Raw genomic sequence first — 21,608 nt, forward strand, 5'->3', positions numbered from 1 at the left:
TATACCGTTAATGACTTGTTTTCCTTCCTGTCTAGATTAGCCCAAGATTCCAGACAAAAGTCCAGAGTAAGATCAAAGATCTCCTCCAGCAGATGGAAGAAGGCTTGAAGACGGCTGACCCTCACGACTTCTCCACCTATACGGGCTGGACAGGTCTGACCCGAGTCACTGTGAAAGGTCTTCGTCAGCAGAACTGATGCTCGACCTGTTTAGCCTCTGTCATAAAACAATACCGCCGATCAGCTGCAAAGCTGGGGCGGCATCGTGGAGCCTTTGGTTGTTGTCTGATTGTGGTCTGACTGTGGAGGCAATGTGGCGCGATCGTGTGTTTTTCACTAAAGGTTATACGGTGGTGGTGTGCAGGGGCGGTCTCTGTGCTGTCTTGGATTTCCTTTTAGATTAGACGTAACTTTCTTTTTTTGAGACTGAAGCTGCACCCCTTAAAGGTGTGGAACACTCGGTTCAGTACTTTTGCAGTGGTCTCCAGTAGGAACGAATGCCTTGTACGCCATATTCTGGGGGGAAAAACGCCCTGGTGCACCATTCTCAGGAACTAGAAGTGAACCACATCACAGCTGAGCTTCAGTCGACAGTATTTGGACTCTTATTTCCTGATATTTGGATGTCTCTCCTCTGATTGGATAACACTCTACTGCTGACTCTGTCCTCTGCAACATCTCCTGCTGTGTTGTGGAGTTGCTAATGGTTAGCAACCCGAGACGTTCGGCTGTTTCCTGAACACTAAACCACCAACGTCCTCCCCCGTCGTGAGTCCACATGGGCGAGCCCATCAACGATAGTGACAGTGTGACGTAGCTCTGTCAGGTTTTACTTGCCTGTTTTCTATCAGAAGCTAATGCAGGAGATAGGTGTAGGAGACTATTTTCATGTTCGGCCTGCATGAAAAACTCAGAGTGACTGATTATAATCAGAAATAAATTGTTAAAAAACCCACTAGCCTCTTGTGACCTAAGAGGACAAAAACGTCCGCTTGTTAAAGTGATTATAAAAATGAATGCATTCATTTGCTTAAATTTTTTTTTATTTTATTTCCCATAGATCTGTTAAACAACTTCAGTCCTGCTCAAACACATAAAAACGTCCATCATTTTCAGGATTTTAACCCTTTAAATGCCAGTTTGATTACTCATTGCTGTAATTTATGAAAAAACACAAAATGAGTTATTTTCCAAAAAAAAACATTTTATTCTTCCTGGGACATTTATTATAAATCAGCCTTTGTTATGTTATGAAATATCCAGATTATTAAAATGTTTGCATCAATAGTTTTTGTGTAGCAGCAGATTCCAAACGTCCCATTGACTTCCATTCAAACCACAGCTTTTCATCCTGTAACATCTGCATCAAATAATCGTGCTTTCTGTGTTGTTAGTTTCATTTTGGAGCAAAGTTGTCAAATTTGTGATTTTTACGTTCACCACCAAATTCAGTCATTTCTCTATTAGTGGCACAGGTGAGAAACTACACGTTTCTTTAGATCTTCTGCTGTTTGTATTGAAATCAAAAGGTCAACCTGACCTCTGATAGGCAAATAAAACAGTTTGACTCTCTTACTGAACTTTAAAGTGTAGAAAACAAAAACATTTGGTGTGTTTATGCACCTGGCTGTGCTCAGGCACCATCAAACACGTTGGAGTTTGATTATCTGGTCAATTCAGTTTTTGTGGCAACAAATGAGCACGATAAGGACAACTCGTTGGAAGCAGTTCTGGATTAGATCTTGCAGCCTGAAACTCTTGGACAAATGGATGTGTTTAGATTGTCTGAAGTGGACTGGTGGTGGAGTCAGATTATTCTGTTTCCTCTACTTCTGCTGATCTTTCCTCTGAATGTGAGAGGAGGACCATGAGTCCGGCTACAGGATGGGTTTCAAACAGTGGGCACGCCTTGTTTCCAACTAATGCAGAGACTTCCTGCTGCTGGAAGTTTGATTGTTGGGCTTGCACACGATGCCATCACCAGAATTTACAGCGTGCAATCTTTTGATTTCTTAAGAAATCAAGCTCTTGTCAACACACCAACGTATAAATATATTTATTACAACAAGTTCATGTGTGCAGGAAGTTCTGAAAAGGAAAGGAGCTCCTCTCTTCTTTGTGCTCACCTCAAAAACTGCAGATGCACACATGCAGGAGCCCAATGTCACATTAACATCATGATTGTCACACCGAGCCTAGCTTCGGCAGGAAACTATAAACTCCAGGAGCTTCTCTCCATTAGACCTGGAGCTCGGATCACCTGAATGTTCATGGAGACTGGAGGACAGCCACCTTTTGGAGCGACTTGTGAAATAAACGTAATGAGCACGGCTTTGATTGCAATAAAAAGCAAGTTATGTCCAAGAGAAGTGTTAGTCCGTGAGAGCGCAGAGCATACCCCCTTGTAAGCCACCATCGCCATTGCGCCACATTACAATCTGACCACTTAAAGCTGTCCTACGGCTCCCTGATGCTGGCTCAGGGTTGTGGCTATTGAGTGACGGCTTAAGTTTACTGCCCAAAGGTATTCCAACTATTCCATGCCATCCAAATCTTCTGTTTCCCCTACAGGCATCGCCTTGCTGTACCTGCAGCTGCATCGAGTCTCCCAGGAGGCCGCCCACCTGCAGAGGGCACTTGACTATGTGAAGAGAGCCATGAGAACCCTGAATGGCCGTAAAGTGACCTTTCTATGTGGAGATGCAGGGCCCCTTGCTGTTTGTGCTGTGGTCCACCATAAACTGAACAACACTGCAGACAGTCAAGACTGTCTGTCCAGGTAGTGGCTTCAGATCCAAGGGTAACCCACGTCCACATCCAAATAACAGATTACCAAATGTTGCTCTGCTTTAAACTTTATACTGAATAAACGTTGTTAAAGCTGTTATGGCGACTCTACAGAACAAGCTCGGTTTAGAACACGATCACCAAACCCTCTTCCCTCCCCTCCCCTCAGGTATCTTCCCTGAGACGCTTCTGCCACAGGAAATGAGGGTGCTAAACACCGTTCTCTAGGTCCAGATGTCTCTTGTTGTCCGTGACTTCAGATGGTGTTTTTCTTTCTTGGACTCTGGTAGTTTGTCCTAAAGCTGGAACGGTTTCTCCTTCTCTGATGTTATTGAGCGGAGAACCTCACACACCTGTGCTGTTCTGTTGCCACTTACCTGAGTGTGTGAAGAGTGGAGGACCCAGGGAAGTGCGGTGGTTTGGCGAGACCAATAAGCAGATGGTCCGTGGTTGCCTTTGTGAATCGTGTTATTAGCGGAGGTTTTTAGACGAATGCGAGAGAACCACTTTATTAATGTCTGTCTTTTTTTTAATCTCCACATTATATTTATAGCATAGGGATGGATACCGAATTCGGTACTTTTTAAGGCACCGACCGAATTCCATAGTACCGACCGAGCACCGATTCACGTAATTTCAAATGGTGCCTCGTATCTGTACCCGTCCATCATAACGAGAACTTGCCAAGACAGCTGCGCATGCGCAAGAGCGTTATGTTGTCGGTCGCTGCGAGCCAGTTGTAAACAGAGCAGCGTGGTAGAAAGAACGCATGCTAAAGCTTGGGTCCACTTCACTAAATGTGATGGGTAACTGGGTGATGATGAGACCAGTGACAACGATCTAAGTGAGACATCCTCATCTTAATCTGCTCCGGTAGGTAAATAAAAATGTTTAAGATAACGTTAGCTTGATATGTTAGCTTCCATTCCGCTAATGGTGCGTTCGTTTTCTCCTCGGAACTCCGAATTTCCGACTAGAAGAACATGAACGCGCTCTAAAGTTTGGTTTCACTTTACTAAATGCGACGAGTGAAGATGAAACCAGTAACAACGATCTGTGTGAGGCATCATCGTTTTAATCTGCTCCAGCAGTTAAATAAACTGTTTAAGATAACATTAGCTTGATATGTTAGCTTCCATTGCCACCGTTGTTATCAGCTAATGGTGCGTTCGCTTTCTCCTCGGAAATTCCAACTTCCCAGTAGGAAAAATCAAATGAAAAAGGACTGCAAAAGGAATGAAGATACACAGTAAATTTAGTTCACAGTAAAGATGTTTGCTTCAGTTTAATTATCAGCTTATAAAACTACAAGGACGATGTTAATACAAACAGTTGAATGTTATTTAGCGTGATATTTATCAAATAGTGTTATATATTGAGAAAAATATATATTTAATTATAAAAGAGAATTAAAATAATAAACACTCAAAAGTATCGAAAATTGGTACCGTTAAGTACCGGTATGATTCGTAGGTACCGGGAATTAGTACCGGATCGATTCAAATGTCAAAGGTACCCATCCCTAATACTGTTAGAGCTTTGTTAAGACTAAGACTATTGCAGCTTTATTTATCCAACATATGAAGTACATTTTATATGATAGCAGTGTCCTGTTGGACTCCGTGGTGACTAGTGCAGCTTAGAGGTCTCCTCTGCCCGCCGTTTGTCTGCCAGGCTTCTGCAGCTGCAGCGCTCCGTAGTGGGTCCAGATGCTGAGATGCCAGACGAGCTGCTGTACGGACGGGCCGGATACCTGTATGCTCTGCTCTACGTTAACAAAGAAATTGGAGCGAACGCTGTGGACGACAGCATAATCGCAAAGGTGAGGTTTCTCTGAGTCTGTGGCGTTAGCAGGAGGAATTTAGCATTTCTAATGTAAAACAAGCCCGTTTAATGAATTCACACTGAAACTACCTCCAGTAAGCTGCCTTTTCTCTTCGGTTTACTGCAGAGCACGAGTCTCAGTCTGATGAGCTGCACTTCATAACCACTTTGCATTAGTTTTCTTCATCACTTATGAATGTGTTTAATAATTGTGTTTTACTCGCATGTTGTTGTGCTTAACGCATTTAGCTTTGTCTCTGCATGACAATAGCATGTCTTGGTTAGTTTGTACTGGTTCAGATCTTCATTTTAAAAGTGTTGAACACACTTTTAATCAATACCTTTGCAGTGGTTTCTAATACGAATGAACGTCATACTCGTGGAGAGGTTTCAGCTGGAGGAGAAAATGGCTTCAGACGCTTCATCTCTCTTCTGATTGGCTAACAGCAACATGACTCTGTCGCTGATTGTGTCTACCACTGTGCAGTAGTAGCGTGTGGAGCATTTGGCTTCTGTATGTCCATCGTGGGGGGGGTATGGGGGCGGGACCTCGTAGACGTGACACAGCACCGCGCTTGCAGCTCGGCATTGGATTCCTGTACGGTTCTGGTTCCTTTTTATAAGGCCTTGCATGGTTTGGCATATCCCAGACATTCTTATCCCATGTTTACCCGCTCACCCTCGTTGACCTCCACCCACTGGTCACCCCCTTTACTATCGATAAGACCCAGAGGAGCCCACGCTTTCCAGGCCCTGTGCACTGCGCCTCCTGTGTCACAATCTTCCATGACCTCAGTAGAAGGACTCAAATCTCACCTGATTTTCTGGTGCAAGAAGGCGTGACTCCCTCGAGATTTCAGTCTATGCTTGGGCACTGTCATCACTATCGGGGATGACTGTCATCAGTCCCAGCTGACCGAAGGGATGCACGGGTGAATTCCATCTGACAAATATGGAGGAGCCTCCCCATTCAAGCCCTTTAAAACTAGAGATCCACTGTCGGTCAGGATCGGCTCGGGTGCGGGATCGGCTCGGGGTCCTTCGACTGCCGATGACGTCAAAGTAGTTGATTGGCTGAACATGAAGCTTACGGAAGTGATGTTATCACGTTATGATTTTGATTAATCAGAACAAATTTGCGGTCGTAGTCCTGCAGTCCAAAAAATCAACACTTATGGAGAAAATATGTGTTGAATTTCTAAAGGAAATGTAAAATATGAGCAAATGATAAACGGTGACCCTCAAAAGCTCTTGATGTTGATAAAATGGGGCAAAATAAATTATAAGAACTTTATTGAAAGACACCAAGCAACATTTTGAGTCAAAGAATGTATTTAGATAACAACTAAGGAAATAAACAGACGAACTCCACATTAATACAAACAGATATGGCTTCACATATAAGAATTGTTCTATTTTTTGTCAGTCTGATGTTGGTTTTATGCAATTTCACATTCTTTACAAAACAAAGATGACTTGGTGTTTTATTAACAAATTACAATTATAAAGAAAACATTTAGGTGTTAACAAACAAGAATGTATTAACAAAACTGCTGATGTCTTTCCAAAAAGTGTGTGAAACTTTCACATGAAAGCAGAGTAGATCTGCAGTAATGTGATGTCATCGGCAGTCAAAGGACCCCGAGCAGATCCTGCACCCGAGCAGATCCTGTACCGACACTGTAAAGGTGATCCGATAAGAGTTCTCCAAAGCCCCCTTCAGACAGGCCATGAAAAACGGAAATGTTCAGGACTCTGTCCGTAAGACCTTCGTGTCTGAATACAAACATCCGGATAACCTTTTCTGTAATTAAACCGGACGAAGCCCCTAGTAACAGGACCGGACTTGTTACGGTCATGGTGGCTGCTTCAGACTGGTGAGGTCGAGTTCCAGACAGGGAGGAGGGGGAGGAGGAGGGGACCGGGGGACGCTGTGCGCACCTAGATAGCCCGCTCCTGTAGCATGCGGCGAACCATGGCAGCTCGCCTCCTACGGTACCGTCTAGACGCGCAATGGAGTGCATCACACCGCTTCAGTGATTCCTTTTAACCATTGAGCTTCATCATCCAGGTCTCTTATGCGTCTTCGTCTGCGCAGAACTATGCTTAACGTGAGTCCGATCAGTGAGAGGAATTCTATCTCTTCTGCCATGTTTGACTGAATAGCTTTGTTTGGGTAAATGACGCGTGTACGCCCACCGCATGCCCCCCCCCCCCCCCCCCCCCCGACATCTGGAACGTTTCCCTGCTGTGTGAAGGCAGCCGAAAGGACAAGTTCAGGTACAAAAGTGGTGTGTCTGAAAACACAGTTCTGGTTAAAAACCGGACTGAACTGTCCACACATGTTCCAGAATGTCTATCTGTAAAGGACTTAATAGAGGCCTGCCTGATGCCTGCATAAAGCAAGTTACAGTAGTCCAACCTAGAGGTGATGAAGGTGTGAATTACTGTTCTAAATGCTTGTGTGAGAGAGACTGCTTAATTTTGGCTATTCGCTTGAGAGGGAAATGGCAGGATCTCACAGTTCTGTTGACCTGGTTGGCCAGTCTTGCTCTGCATCCGACCTCACCCCCAGACTGGTAACCGCCGTCTTCTCATAGGCTGCTAATGATGACAAATCAACGCCCTGGACACCTCCATGGCTGTTTGTCGGATAGTCTCAGTTTAGCTTTGATTGTTTTTTCTCTTGTGTTTGTTTTTCCTCTCTGAGTTTCATTTGTGTGAAGAGCACCTCTAAAAATAATGAGCTGGTGTGGTTGTTTACAGGTGGTGACAGCCATACTGGAGTCTGGGAAGAACATGTCAGCAGAGCAGAAGAAGAGCGATCGCTGCCCTCTCCTCTATGAATGGCACAAGAAGCAGTACATAGGAGCCGCCCATGGCCTGGCCGGCATCTACTACATGCTCATGCAGGTGCTTCTTCTAATTCAATGGCTTCATAAGAAAACCAGATGAAATTACAGTTGAAATGGCAATAAATCATAATGTTAACTCTTCCTGTTAATGTAGCTACAAGTCTAAGACTATAGTAACATGAGTAAAGCATCTAGATGATACGGATTACACAGAGGCTTTAGGGGGGCCCTGTGAGGTGTGTGTGTGTGTGTGTGTGTGGGGGGGGGGGGGGGGGGTTCGGATATTAATATATAAATTATTGCTTTGTAAAGAGGGATAAGTCTACTCTCATCTTCAATCTCTTTTAGTTTCTTGTTTTTTATTTTCCTGTCTGTCTCTGATCTTCCTGCATCTCCTCTCAGTTCTCCAGAAAACCGCTGCCTGACTCCCTCCTCTTTCACCTTATCAGATACTTTTGAACTAAGCAGATCAAAGGGATCTACCGACCGCAAAAATAGCGGAGCACGCTCAGCATGGCCATGCCAGTGAGGGGAAATCACCAGCGTCAGGCACGCATAAAAGACAGGAGCTACCAGAGAATATGAGCAAACATGACCCATCATGTTAATTATATATTTTTGGTGGCGTCGTTTAGAAAATGTTGGTGTGCGCCGCTGCCTGGAGCGCATAAACGATCCGCGCTCTCCGTCCTCTCTGCACTAAAGCATTCCGGAAACGCTGAGAGTCCACATAAAGGGCGTACCATTTTTTCCGGTCTATAAGTTGCACTTTTTTTCATAGTCTGGCTGGTCCTGCGACTTGTATACCAAAGTGACTTATATACCAAATTATATATACCGTGCTGCTGCAATCCACCTCCGGACCAGGAATAAGCTCCCCTGCCCCGCCATCACCTGCTGGAGCCTGTGGCTCGCCGTTGCGCACTGGATCTGGCCCAGGTTTCAGCTCCTGCATCCCGCAGGGAATTAAAAACACACAGCCATCACCTACTGGAGCCTGGTGTGCCCTGCTGTGGGCCTGCTCCGACCCAGGACTCGGCTCCTACGCCCCGCAGGGAATGAAAAACGCACAGCCATCACCTGCTGAAGACTGTGGCGAGCTGCTGTGGGCCAGCTCTGACCCAGGAATGAGCTCCCCTGTCCCGCTGGGAGGGTTTCACCACCGCCATCCTCTGCTGGAGACCGTGGCGCGCTGCTGCGCCCTGAATCCCCCCCACCCACCCAGGCTGCAGCTCTCCCCGCCCACTGCCAGTGGTGCACATCCAGCCTTCCTCTGCTGCACACCTCAGTGTCTCAATGTTGCATACCGCTGATGCAACAGCTGGTTGTTTATTCTGTTATTGTTACCGGTACTTGTCTTGCAATGTGAAACGCTTGGTCTCAGATTTTGTAAAAAAAAAAAAAAAAAAAAATTCCCCCAAAATGCGACTTATATATGTTGTTTTTTCTTCTTCATTATACATTTTATGGCTGGTGCGACTTAAGGTTGGTTTATGCTTGACACGTCCGCACGGCTCCGCTCTGCGAAATTGCATCATTTTAACAACCACGCCCCTCCACTGCGCCTCCGCACGGCTCAAAATTTCCGCAGCGCTTACCTAGGAAAATTTCTAACCACGCGGACGGTCGGACGCGGAAAAACATGGCGGACCGGCAAGAACTAGTATGGCAGAGGTTCGTAAATACAGACATTTGTATGATTCAGCTCTCAGAGATCACCGTGATCAACATGTTGTTAATAATTCTTGGAGAGAAATAGCTCGCACTGTCGGAAAAGACGAGAACGCTGTTAAAAATGCTGAAATGCCATGTTGTAAACAACTGTCATTTTTACTTCTACTATGGTGTAGTGTTGGATGCATGCTGTAGAGCTCCATGCTGCCCACTACAGTTTGGGAGAATATTGGCTCACCGCAGAGACAAGCCGTATGAACCATAAACGCTGCAAGTTGTGAAGCGCGTCCCATCTGCGAGCCGCATCACCAAGCGGAAAGTAAACGCGTCAAGCATAAACCAAGCTTTATACTCCAGAAAATACTGTAATATAGGTAGAAGCACGATCTTTTTTCAGGCTCCCTCTGGGTGTGTAAGTTGAGGGCTTTAAGGGGAGCCAGGCTCCCCTTAGCTCACCGTAATTTAAACCCTGCATCTGAACAGGCTGTGCTGATTTAGCTGGTCAGATGTATCCTGTATGAACATTCCTATGAACAGCTGAGGTGAATTTAAGCTTTGTAGTTTTCCTCTCCACTGTCGCTAAATGCTTGATTAGTATGAGGATTGCTGTAAAGACTCTGACACTAGTCAGTGACTCGATGCAACCTGCTGGGTTCCTTATATAGGAAACTTTTTACTGATTGGCTTAATGAACTGACCTGTATTGGAATGTTTACTATGTGAAGGTCTTTGAGATGACTCTTGTCGTGATTTGGCGCTATATAAATAAACTGAATTTATTTGAACTAATATTTTATTTTTCAGCCTGGATCAAAGGTCCACCCAGACCTGCTCTCTGAGCTGGTTCGTCCCAGCATCGATTACGTCCGCCACAAGAGGTTTCGTTCAGGCAATTTCCCATCATCCCTCAGCAACGAGAGCGACCGGCTGGTTCACTGGTGCCATGGCGCACCTGGCGTCATCCACATGCTTCTCATGGCCCATAAGGTAAGAACAATCAGTACTGTTGGACGTTAAAACAGAGACCTTGTCAACAACCTTCTCCGCGGCCTAGTGGTATGAATGTCTGCCCTGGGATTGGGAGATCAGGGTCCAAATCCAGTCGGCTCAAGCTCTGTTCCTTCAACACAACCTGTAAAAAGAACATGAAGCCATCCAAAAACAACACACCGGGCCAAATCACTCATGCAACTCATCACCCTCCACCGCCTGGTCTGGTGCAGACACCTCTCTGCCCAACAGCAGCTAGTGTCTGCCCCCCCCCCCCCCCTGAACCCTCAAAGTCAACATGCAGCTTAAAGCTGGAAGCCCTCATATTGTGATTACACCTCATACATCACTGTGGAATGGAACCTGCTCTGCTGCAGTCAGATCTCACGGGATGCGGTGTCCCAGCAGTGAGGAAAATCTACACCACTAGAGGAAGGAGCAAGGCAGCAAGTGAAACCAAGCTAAACTTGGCCGAGTACAAGTCCAGCTGTGTGCAGCAGCTCTGCTTCTCTTCTGGAGTAGTAAAAACTGGTGAAATATGTCTGAATCATAATCGGCTTTGAATTACATTTGGATTAAAGGATAGATGCTTAAACAGATTAGACATGTCCTAACTTGCAAACAGCCTCAGCCTATGAAAGTGAAGACAGCTGTAGGAATGAGATAACCCAATCCTTGAGAGCCAACAGATATAAAGTCACTGTGTGATAAATGCAACAAGATTCATCACACGTACACGTTTGATGATTTTAGGTTCTTTCATGAAAGAAACTAAAACTGGTCTGTTGCTAAACTAAACAGAATGGTTATGGTAGCGCACATTACACACAGACTGATATGTTTACTTCTTTTATTTTGATGATTATAACTAACAACTAATGAAAATCCCAAATTTGGTGTCTCAGAATATTAGAATATTGTAAAAAGGTTCAATATTGAAAACCTCTGGTGTCACACTCAAATCAGCTAATTACCTCAAAACACCTGCAAAAGCCTTTAAATGGTCTCTCAGTCTAGTCATGTAGGCTACACAATCATGGAAGACTGCTGACCTGACAGTTTTCCCAAAGACGACCATTGACACCTTGCACAAGGAGGACTGGACACGAAAGGTCATTGCTAAAGAGGCTGGCTGTTGAGAGTTCTGTGTCCAATAAAGAGGTGAAGAGAAGGACAAGATGTGGTAGGAAAAGTGTATAAGCAGCAGGGATAACCGCACCCTGGAGAAGGGTTGTGGCACTAAACCCATTATTATTTGTATTTACTGTTTATTTTCTGCCCGTGTCCTGTCTGGCTGTGAAGCAAACAGTTAATGTCTGAATGATGGTGACGAGCCTTACAGATTGACTCTCAGGTGGAGCATCAAAGCTTCTGCTTTTAATGTCACGCCTGATACTTAAAACTTTATTGTTGTTGTTTTTGAATGCTTTGTAATTCCGACCAGACACGGAGTCAGGGGTGAAGGAGAATGGAAGAGACAAAAGGAAGGAAAATAAACAATCAGTGATGAACAAGAGTCTGCTTCTAGACCTGCAGAAAAACAACACACAACAATACAACAGGAGCAAGCTATCACTGCGTCAACCTGATGAAGAAATATAATTCAAGTCAATTCAAAGATACTTTATTAATCCTAGAGGGAAATTGATTGCTGTAGTAGCTCAGAATAATAATAATAATCAAGTCATCAAAGAGTTATTGTATATTACAATGGCTGTTGGCAGGAAGGATCTCCAGTAGCGGTCAGTGTTGCAGCCAAACTGAAGAAGCTTCTGACTGAAGATGCTCTTCCGTTGTCGGACAGTCTTGTGAAGAGAATACTCAGGGTTGTCCATCATGTTCTTGATTCTCTGGAGAATCCTTCTTTGCATTATCTCCAGTGGTTCCACAGTCATCCCCAGAACAGAACCAGCCTTTTTTATTAGGGAGTTGAGCCTTTTCAGGTCCCTGCTTCTGATGCTACTACCCCAACAGACGATGGCTGAAGAGATTACACTCTCAATAACAGACTTGTAGAATATCTGCAGCATCTTGCTACAGACATTGAAGGACCTAAGCGTCCTCAAGAAGTGCAGTCTGCTGTGTCCCTTCTTGTAAACAGCTTTGCTGTTCTTTCTCCAGTTCAGTCTGTTGTCCAGGTGAACTCCAAGGTATTTGTATTCCTCAACCACCTCTACTTCTTCTCCCATGATGGAAACAGTGTTTGACTCCACCCTGTTTCTTCTAAAGTCTAAAATGTCTCCTTTGTTTTGTTCACGTTCAAGGTCAGATGATTGTTTCCACACTAGGGCTGCAACAAACGATTATTTGGATAATCGATTAATCGGATAGGGTCTCGACACGATTAATCGATTAATCGGATTACATGGAGAAATTTTTAAAAACTGCTAGGGAAACGTTATTTCTCTCATTCCTTCACTTTATTTAACACAACATTATTAGAAAACAGTTCAATAGCAGAAAAACAACATGCCATCACCTAAATTGTCTTATAAGGTGTATAGACAGAGACCCTAAGCTACATCTATCTCTACATCTAAAATGCTTGGTCCAAGTTAAACAGCTTAAGGGCAATTCTCATCTGTTTTGTTTGATCTCATCTGTTGACATTTATTTTAAATGTAATTAAACATAGGCTGTGAATTAATCAAAATTGATCACTATTTCCAAAAATGACTGAAAAAATACCAAATAAAGCAAAAGTAAATTAATGCCATCCTCCTTGCGATGATGCCCTGGGCAACTGCCATAAAGTCACATCAAGAAATGCTGCTGATCATTCCAATGATCCCAAATAGACTCACATTAGGCCACATGAAAGCAACTGAACCCAAAAATACATTAACCAGTATATAACTGCACTCTCACACAACACGCCTGCAGCAACAGTTGGGACTCCTCCCTCCCTTTTAAAAGCGTTTTTGCTTCCGAGGACATTGTGGTTGTAAAACCACATGCTAGTAGTCTGGCCCCGGTGTGATCAACCAGTTTCTGCGGGAATGTGACGGCGGAACCAGGGCCAGATTAACACTTTGTTGTACCCTGGGCAACAATATTCAAGGGCTCCATCATCACGACCCAAGGATCACCATAATGTGGTCACATACAGAATATTTTACTGTAATATGCAGTAAATATACTCAATACTTGAATGCCTGACAACACGTAACCCGCCCAGAGTAACCTTTGACCCTCCTCGTGTGGACTGACCAATGAGGAGAGGGTCTTAACTTGAGGCCCTCTCTTCATTGGTCATTCTGCATGAGACTGACTCTCAACTGACGTTCAGTCGTAGGCAGCGAAGCGTCTCTGTGCAGCGCAAAAGCCCGGGTGGACAGTTTGTTTAATGTAGGGTGACCATATTTCCATTTCCAAACAAGAGGACAGGGGATCTGTGCCTATGACGTCACACTATGGCAATGCCACACAAACCATGTTGGGACCCATTTTTTGTAAGAACTAAATTAATATCAGATTCTGCCAATTAAAGGGCTCTAAAACAATTCATATGTAAATATTTTGCATATTTAATGCAAAATCTAATTTTTCTGCTTTAGTGCTGCAACAAGGTTTTATTAATAATAAATTATTATACCTTTTGTTTTACTACAGCATCGGTAAGCTTCCTGTGCACAGATTATTAAGGATGCTTGTTTCAGCTGTGAGATTAGACGATAGGATCAATGAAAAAATAAGTTGTCACACACTCCATGGAAACTTTCAGAGAATCCACAAATAGTGGCTTTCAAATGGTTTTGTTACTTTTTGCAAGTTTATAAAAGAAGCAGATGAGACAGCATGTCTGATAATTTAGTTTTTCATCTGATAATATTAGAACATGTCAGTAATGTCTGAGGGGCTTTAATAAACACCATATAACTAACACTACTGGAGAGGGCATGAATTACACAGAGGCTTCTGGGGAGCCCAGTTATTTGGGGGGGGGGGGGGGGGTGGCATTTTGCCTTGGCCCCCAAAATGTCTTGAAACGGCCCTGGGTGTGTGACTGAGTTTTGAAGGTGATCTGAATTGTATCAGATGTATTAATATGACATGTGTATAACTTATTGTTTTTTATAGGTAAAAACATGTAGTGGAGATAAATCTACCTACATTTTACTTTTCAACACTTTGTTTTGTTTTCTTGTTTTTATTGAACTATTTTCCTGTCCTGTCTGTCTCTCATCTTCCTGCATCTCCTCTTAATTCTCCAGAAAATCAGTTGCCTGGATTCTTACCTTTTCACCTCATCAGTTACTTTTGAGCAGATCAAAGGGATCTCCTGACTGAAAAGCGCAGAGCGCGTTTTCGATGCTGCGTGAGGTGACATCACCACAGCACAGGTGATGAGCTCCGCAGTAGCGAGCTTCAGGCACAAATAAGACAGAAAATAGAGAACATGTGCGGACATGAACGATCGTGTGCTAATTATAGTTTTTTGGTTGCGCCACTTTGAGAATGGACCGTGCGCTGGAAGCAGCTGCCTGGATCGCTGTGCAACAATGCGGAACCAGTTCGCAGCAGCGCAAGTCTGCCGGCTCTCCCTCGCGCTGATCTGCCGCTACCGGCTCTCCCTCACGCTGATCTGCCGGTACCGGCTCTCCCTCACGCTGATCTGCGGCTCTCCCTCGCGCTGATCTGCGGCTCTCCCTCGCGCTGATCTGCAGCTCTCCCTCGCGCTGATCTGCCGGCTCTCCCTCGCGCTGATCTGCGGCTCTCCCTCGCGCTGATCTGACTTGCTCTGGTCTGCGCGCAACGGCGGGCGGGAAGGGGGGGCGCTTTTGGAAGAGTTGTGCGACACAACGAATCGATGACGCAATTCGTTGCCAACGCTTTTAGTAATCGATTTTCATCGAATTTATCGATTCGTTGTTGCAGCCCTATTCCACACCATGCCACAAAGCGCTCCACCAGCTCTCTGTACTCAGCTTCCTGTCCATCTCTGATACACCCGACAACTGCAGAGTCATCTGAGTATTTCTGTAGATGACAGGTCTCTGATTTGTACTGGAAGTCTGAGGTGTACAGGGTGAAATGGAATGGTGAGAGTACAGTCCCCTGTGGTGCTCCAATGTTACTGATCGCCTGGTTTGATGTGCCGTTCTTCAGCCTCACAAACTGTGGTCTGTTTGTCAGGTAGTCTTTAATCCAGGTGATAGTTGAGGCCCCACCTGTGTCTTCTGGAGTTTCTGGCAAAGTACATCAGGCTGGATTGTGTTAAATGCACTGGAGAAATCAAAGAACATGACCCTGACAGTGCTGCCTTCTTTGTCCAGATGACAGTGGATTGGTTGAAGCAGCTGGATGATGGCATCTTCAACTCCAACTCCATGGCGATAAGCAAACTGCAGCGGGTCCTGATATGTTCTAGTTTGCTTATTCAGGTGGACCAACAGGAGTCTCTCCAGGACCTTCATGATGTGGGATGTCAGGGCAACCGGTCTGTAGTCGTCATTGACTGATGGGCGAGTTTTCTTTGGAACTGGAACAAGGCAGGATGTCTTCCAGAAGACTGGAACCTTCTCCTGGGCCAGGCTGAGGTTGAAGAGGTGCTGCAGAATCCCACAGAGCTGCTCTGCACAGGCCTTCAGTACTCTGGGGCTGACACCTTCTGGACCTGCACCTTCTGGACTTCTAGAGACAGATAGGTGGGAGGGGGAGGTAAGTGGGGCAGCAGCATCTCCTGACTTGGTTGAAGACAGATTTATAGAACCAGAAGAGTCCATGACTGTGTTAAAGGACAAAGGAGTTGGCGTGTGACAGGAAAATGTTGGATCAGAGGAGGATGGGATGTCTGATTGGGTTTGTTCCTGAACTGAACCTTTTGAAGAACTTGTTCAGCTCATTGGCTGTGTCCAGGCTGCCACCTGTGCAATCCTTGCTCTGCTTGAAGCCTGTGATCTTCTTCATCCCTGACCAGACATCTCTGATATTGTAGTTTGTTCTCCAGCTTCTTCCTGTATGCCTCCTTGCTGTCTCTGATCTTGATCTTCAGCTGCTTCTGTATACTCCTCAATAATTCCCTGTCTCCCTCCTTGAAGGCTCTTTTTTTCTCATTTAGCAGATTCTTCAGTTCACTGGTGATCCAGGTTTGTTATTAACGAAGCATCTCACTGTTCTGGTGGGTATAATGTCCACACAGATGGCAGTGACATCCAGTCATGGCATTGATGTCCTCTTCATGTTCTCGGCAGATAGTCCTCCAATCTGTGGTCTCAAAACAACCCTGCAAGGCTTCTTCAGTGTCCTGTGACCATTTTCTCACAGTTCTTCTTGTCACAGGTTGCCTCTGAACAAGTGGTTTGTATTCTGAGCAGAGAAAAACAAGATTGTGATCTGATTGTCCCAGAGGAGTTCTTGTTTTGCACATGTATGCATTCATTACATTTGCATAACACAAATCCAATGTCTTGTTTTCTCTGATGGAGCAGCTGACAAACTGTTGAAATGTTGGAAGTGTAGCAGAGAGCGAGGCATGATTAAAATCACCAGATATAGACACAAATGCATTGGGGTGCTGGCTTTGTAGCTTAGCGACAACAGAACAGATGGCATCACATGCACTTTCAGCAATGGCTGAAGGTGGAATATAAATGGTTGCCATGACAACACTTGTGAACTCTTTTGGCAAATAATATGGGCGACAAGTTACTGCCAAGAGTTCAACATCTGGGCTGCAGAGACGACATGTTTCACTGAAACATGACCTGAATGGCACCATCTGTTGTTGACAAGCACTGCCACTCCACCTCCTTTTCTTTTCCCGCTCCTCTTCAGATCTCTGTCTGCTCGTACAGTCAGGAATCCTGGCAGAGAGACGCTGGAATCGGGGATATGGTCCTGCAGCCACGTCTCAGTGAAACACATAACACTGCACTGCCGATACTCTGGCTGAGTCCTTGATAGGGCTTGTAGTTAATCCATCTTGTTGGCCAGTGACCTCACATTGCCCATTATGATCGATGGAAGAGAAGGTTTGAATTTCCTCTTTGTCTGTCTCCGTTTTGCTCCCGCTCTGCACCCTTGCTTCTTGCATTTTAGCTCATTTGGGATTTTTGGCTTCAGTTGAGGTATTTTTTCAGCCTTTCCAATGTTAATCAGCTGCCTCCGATTGTAAATCAGCTTGTTGCCATGGTTACGTATCATAACAAATGCTCAAAAAGTGAAAAAATAGCAGTAAAAATCCCCTAAGCTTCACAGCACCAGAAACAGAAAAGTAAAATGTCCAAAAAAATAGTTTTTCTTGAGAAACTAGAAGAAAAAATGTCCAAAAAAAGGAAAAACTTACATATAGTCAACAGAGCTACTCCAACATGCAGCCACCCAGAGCATCGCAGTTCCCGAATAACATCAACATTGTTTTACTGAACAATCACAGAATAATAAATCACAGTGCATTTAGTGGCAACCACAGCCTTAAGACATGTGTTGAACGTGCCCAAGTTCATACTTATGAGGGCACCATGTGAGCACCTGTGTGTGTACACACGCTTGTATATGCAAGGTTTCTCTATTGGAGCGTCCAATAGAGAGTGCAAGGGGCTACAGACCTGCCCCCAAAGATGTGTAGGAGATGGAAGGAGCTCCAAGTTCCAGAGATCCAGGAGCAGCCCCAGAGCTCAGGGACCACAGGGAAACTGCAACCAGAAAAGCCCCAGCCCCCTCTCGAGAGGCACAGAGGATTGCCCCGGGGGGCCACAACCAGCAGCCGGCAGAGGCCTGGGATATATCAGCGGCAAACCCACAGGCCTGCCTGCAGCCTCCCACCCCCAAAGCCGGCCGAGCCCAGAACCCAGCGACCTGGGACCCAGCAGAGCCCAGGGACTCAGATCACTAAACCCATTCAGAATGTGGAGGAGGTTCACAATGAGTGGACTGCAGCTAGAGTCAGGACTTCAAGAACCACCACTCACAGATTTGAGCAAGACATGGTTTCAGCTGTTGCAGTCATTGTGTCAGACCACTCTTGAACAAGAGACAAAGAATCCACGTTGCTTGAGGTCCACCATAAAGTTTCCGCAGTCAGTGATGGGTTGGGGTGCCATGTCATCTGCTGGTGGTGGTCCATTATTGTTTCTGAGGTCCAACATCAACACAGCCGTCTACCAGGAAGTTTGAGAGCACTTCATGTTTCCTGCTGCTTATGGAGATGCAGATTTCATTTTCCAACAGGACTTGGCTCCTGCACACAGCGCCAAAGCTACCAGTGATTTACAAACTAAGGTATCCCTGTTAGATCAGTGAACCACTCATCATGTAAAATCTGTACTCCAAACACTAGTGTTCAGGCCTCGTGTGAATGGTGATTTGAATCTCATCCTTCAAACTTCCTGTGTGCGTGTGTGCGTGTGTGTGTGTGTGTGTGTGTGTGTGTGTGTGTGCATGTGTGTGTGTGTGTGTCCTGTCAGGTGTTTAAAGAGGAGAAGTATTTGAAGGAGGCTGCAGAATCTGCTGAGGTCATCTGGCAGCGGGGGCTGCTCAGAAAAGGCTATGGAATCTGTCATGGCACCGCTGGTAACGCTTACAGCTTCATGTCGCTTTACCATGTCACACAGGAGAAGAAATACCTGTACAGAGCCTACAAGGTAAGATTTTTAAAACTGTTGTTGAGAATCTCCTCCACGATGAAGAAGTATTGTCTCTTTGCTTTTTGCTTCTCTAGTTTGCGGAGTGGTGTCTGGACTACGGGACCCATGGCTGTCGCATCCCCGACAGACCGTACTCGCTATTTGAAGGTACCAAATTGGCCTGAACAATTTACGGAAAAGATTGAATTGTGATTACTGTAAATCCTCTAATATAGGCCCGGGCCTGTATTTGACTCAAACTCATCAAGCTCCAGGCCTTTATTGGAAGGAGGACCAGAATTAGAGGCAGGCCTCTATTTCTATTTGAGCAAAATGAGCTAATGGTTCGCTGGAGTTTTTGACAATTAAAATTGCGCCCACTTTTTCAAAGTTAAACACATTTCTTTTAACAACGGTAGTTTCTGCTTCAGCCATCTCCCCCCTCCCCCTGCTTCAACCCTCTCCCCCCTCCCCCTGCGCAGCGGCCGCAAACTCACTGATGCGCCTGCAGCCTCTCGGAGTTCCTGCTGCTCTAAACATTAAAATAATTATTTCATTTTCTGTTCCTCACTTCTGATGACTTTCAATGGTGTCTGTTTGTTGCAACCACCAGGTACAAAAACTAACTTGTGTTTATTTGACTATTTTTCTGTCCTGCCTGTTTATTATCTTCCTGCATCTCCTCTCAATCCTAAAGAGAAACTGCTACCTGGGTTCATATATATTCACCTTATGAGTTACCTTTGAACTGCAGTTCTAAAAGATCTACCGACCGCGAAAACAGCGGAGTGCTCGCTGCTTGGTGGCCGCATCAGTGATCGATGCGTCACCGGATGACAAGTTGATGCGCCCCGCTCCACAGCAGCGAAACACATCAGGCGCAAATAAAAGACAGAAAACATTAAAGGAAATGAACCAACATGAACGATCGCATGTTAAATTAGTTTTTGAGGTGGCGACACCTGATTGTTACTGTGGCCGTGCTCAGGACGCAGATCTACCGACCGCAAAAACAGCGGAGTGCTCCCTGCTTGGCGGCCGCATCAGTGATCGGTGCGTCGGAGGACAAGGTGATGTGCCCCGCTCCACAGCAGCGAAACGCATCTGGCGCAAATAAAAGACAGAAAACATTAAAGGAAATGAACCAACATGAACGATCGCGTGTTAAATTAGTTTTTGAGGTGGCGACACCTGATTGTTACTGTGGCCGTGCTCAGGACGCAGATCTACCGACCGCAAAAACAGCGGAGTGCTCCCTGCTTGGCGGCCGCATCAGTGATCGGTGCGTCGGAGGACAAGGTGATGTGCCCCGCTCCACAGCAGCGAAACGCATCTGGCGCAAATAAAAGACAGAAAACATTAAAGGAAATGAGCCGACATGAACGATCGCGTGTCAGTACCGACGCTCTGGCACAGCGCGTTGCCCCCCCGAGCGCAGGAGCTTGTCACCTGCTGACAGCAGGCTGCTGTCTTTTCCGAGGGCTGCATCTTGTCGGTCATTATCACGTGACAGCAACTAGTCGACGACAGGCATAAAAAGTCACTATAGTGATGTCAACTAGTTCATACAACCCCTATTGCTCCCCAGTGTTCTGCAGCGCGCGTTCTCTTTGAACTTGATATCAAATTTTCGCCTCCTCTTCGTCTCCGCACGGTTAAAGTTACCCTTGCGGTCTATCACTGGCAAATCAAAAGTGAGACGATGACATAACCGCCCCCCGTACTTGCTTGTTACCACATTCCACCCGGCCACAATAAGAGACCAGCCATTATTCACCCCCGCCGACTCCGACACCGGCCAAAATATGAGACCCGGCCGTTAATTGAATACGGGCCTGTATTAGAGGATTTATGTTTTTTTTTTTTTTTTGCGAAATTGTGTTTCCAGTTTGATTTTCTTCAAGTCAAGGTTCAGCACATTAGTCGTGTAAATCATACCATAAAAACATCAAAAGCTATTAATTTCATCCATTATCTTTGTAAATATTTTTCTTTATTAATTAATGCTGGGAGTGAATAAGCCGTTAGGTCACATGTATTGACGTAATCTACAGAGATATGAAATTGCATCACCGAAATAGTCTTTTACTTAGAAAATTACCAGGGGTTTTACACTGAAACCTTGTGTGATAACCTGATTAGTCCTATGTTAACTGTGGAAACTGTCGTGTCCCAGAAGAGACTCGCGGCAAAGATGGAACCTGATCCTATCTCTAAGGATGTCGCGGGTTGCGCCTGATAGGTGCCTGACTATTTCTGTGGCGCAGCTGGCTCGAGTTTCCCCAGTGACGGCCCGCACCGCTGATGCTTCCAGTGTCCCTCTGCTCAATAAATAGTCCAACATTTTATACTTATTAGGAATCATTATGCAACACCGGGAAACGTATGAATATAACTTTAAATACAGCAATGATCTGTAGGGGTCATTGTGAGTGTAGACTAAAGAAACGTGTGGTTGATTGTGAAAGCAGTGAGATGTGGGCTGTTAGCTGCTCTCCTAAACCACTGTTAAGGGCACAACTGCACAACTGTTACATTAAGACTTAAGGTTATCTCTCTAAGCTGATGAAAGCGTTCGGTCTGCAGGTTAAAGTGATCAGCAGAAGGGCTCCTGCAGGCTGCTGCAGATCAGAGAGTGTGTCACGGACCCATGCAAACTTTGAGTCTAGTTTTCAGGCAGTTTATTTTATTTTGGCAACTTGAAGAAAGCAGGTCATTCAACATTAGGGATGAGCCGGAAACTCGTTTCAGATGAGTATCCAGTACGGATAAAGCATTTTTGACGAATACGAGCATGAAACGAGTAAACCCCGTAAATATCTGTAATCGTGCTGAAGGAAAATCCTCATTGGGTAATTGACTGTCTTCACGCTCTGTGATTGGCCAGTCACATAGAGCGCCCACCCCTCCCT

At 45.3% G+C, this 21,608-nt stretch overlaps 1 protein-coding gene across 4 annotated transcripts in view; it reads left to right on the top strand.

Moving 5' to 3' along the window:
• lancl2 (LanC lantibiotic synthetase component C-like 2 (bacterial)) overlaps positions 1-21,608 on the top strand; it is a 42,891-nt gene that overhangs the window by 13,329 nt on the left and 7,954 nt on the right. For all 4 annotated transcript variants that reach the window (XM_054751225.2, XM_070553028.1, XM_054751222.2 and 1 more), the window contains 7 exons: positions 36-153; positions 2,571-2,778; positions 4,461-4,608; positions 7,377-7,523; positions 9,944-10,126; positions 18,538-18,714; positions 18,792-18,864. In XM_054751225.2, coding sequence (XP_054607200.1) covers positions 36-153; positions 2,571-2,778; positions 4,461-4,608; positions 7,377-7,523; positions 9,944-10,126; positions 18,538-18,714; positions 18,792-18,864 — 1,054 coding nt within the window. The remainder of the gene's footprint in view (positions 1-35; positions 154-2,570; positions 2,779-4,460; positions 4,609-7,376; positions 7,524-9,943; positions 10,127-18,537; positions 18,715-18,791; positions 18,865-21,608) is intronic.

This window comes from Nothobranchius furzeri, chromosome 7, assembly GCF_043380555.1.
Source record: "Nothobranchius furzeri strain GRZ-AD chromosome 7, NfurGRZ-RIMD1, whole genome shotgun sequence".
In the NCBI taxonomy this organism is placed as follows: Eukaryota; Metazoa; Chordata; class Actinopteri; order Cyprinodontiformes; family Nothobranchiidae; genus Nothobranchius; species Nothobranchius furzeri.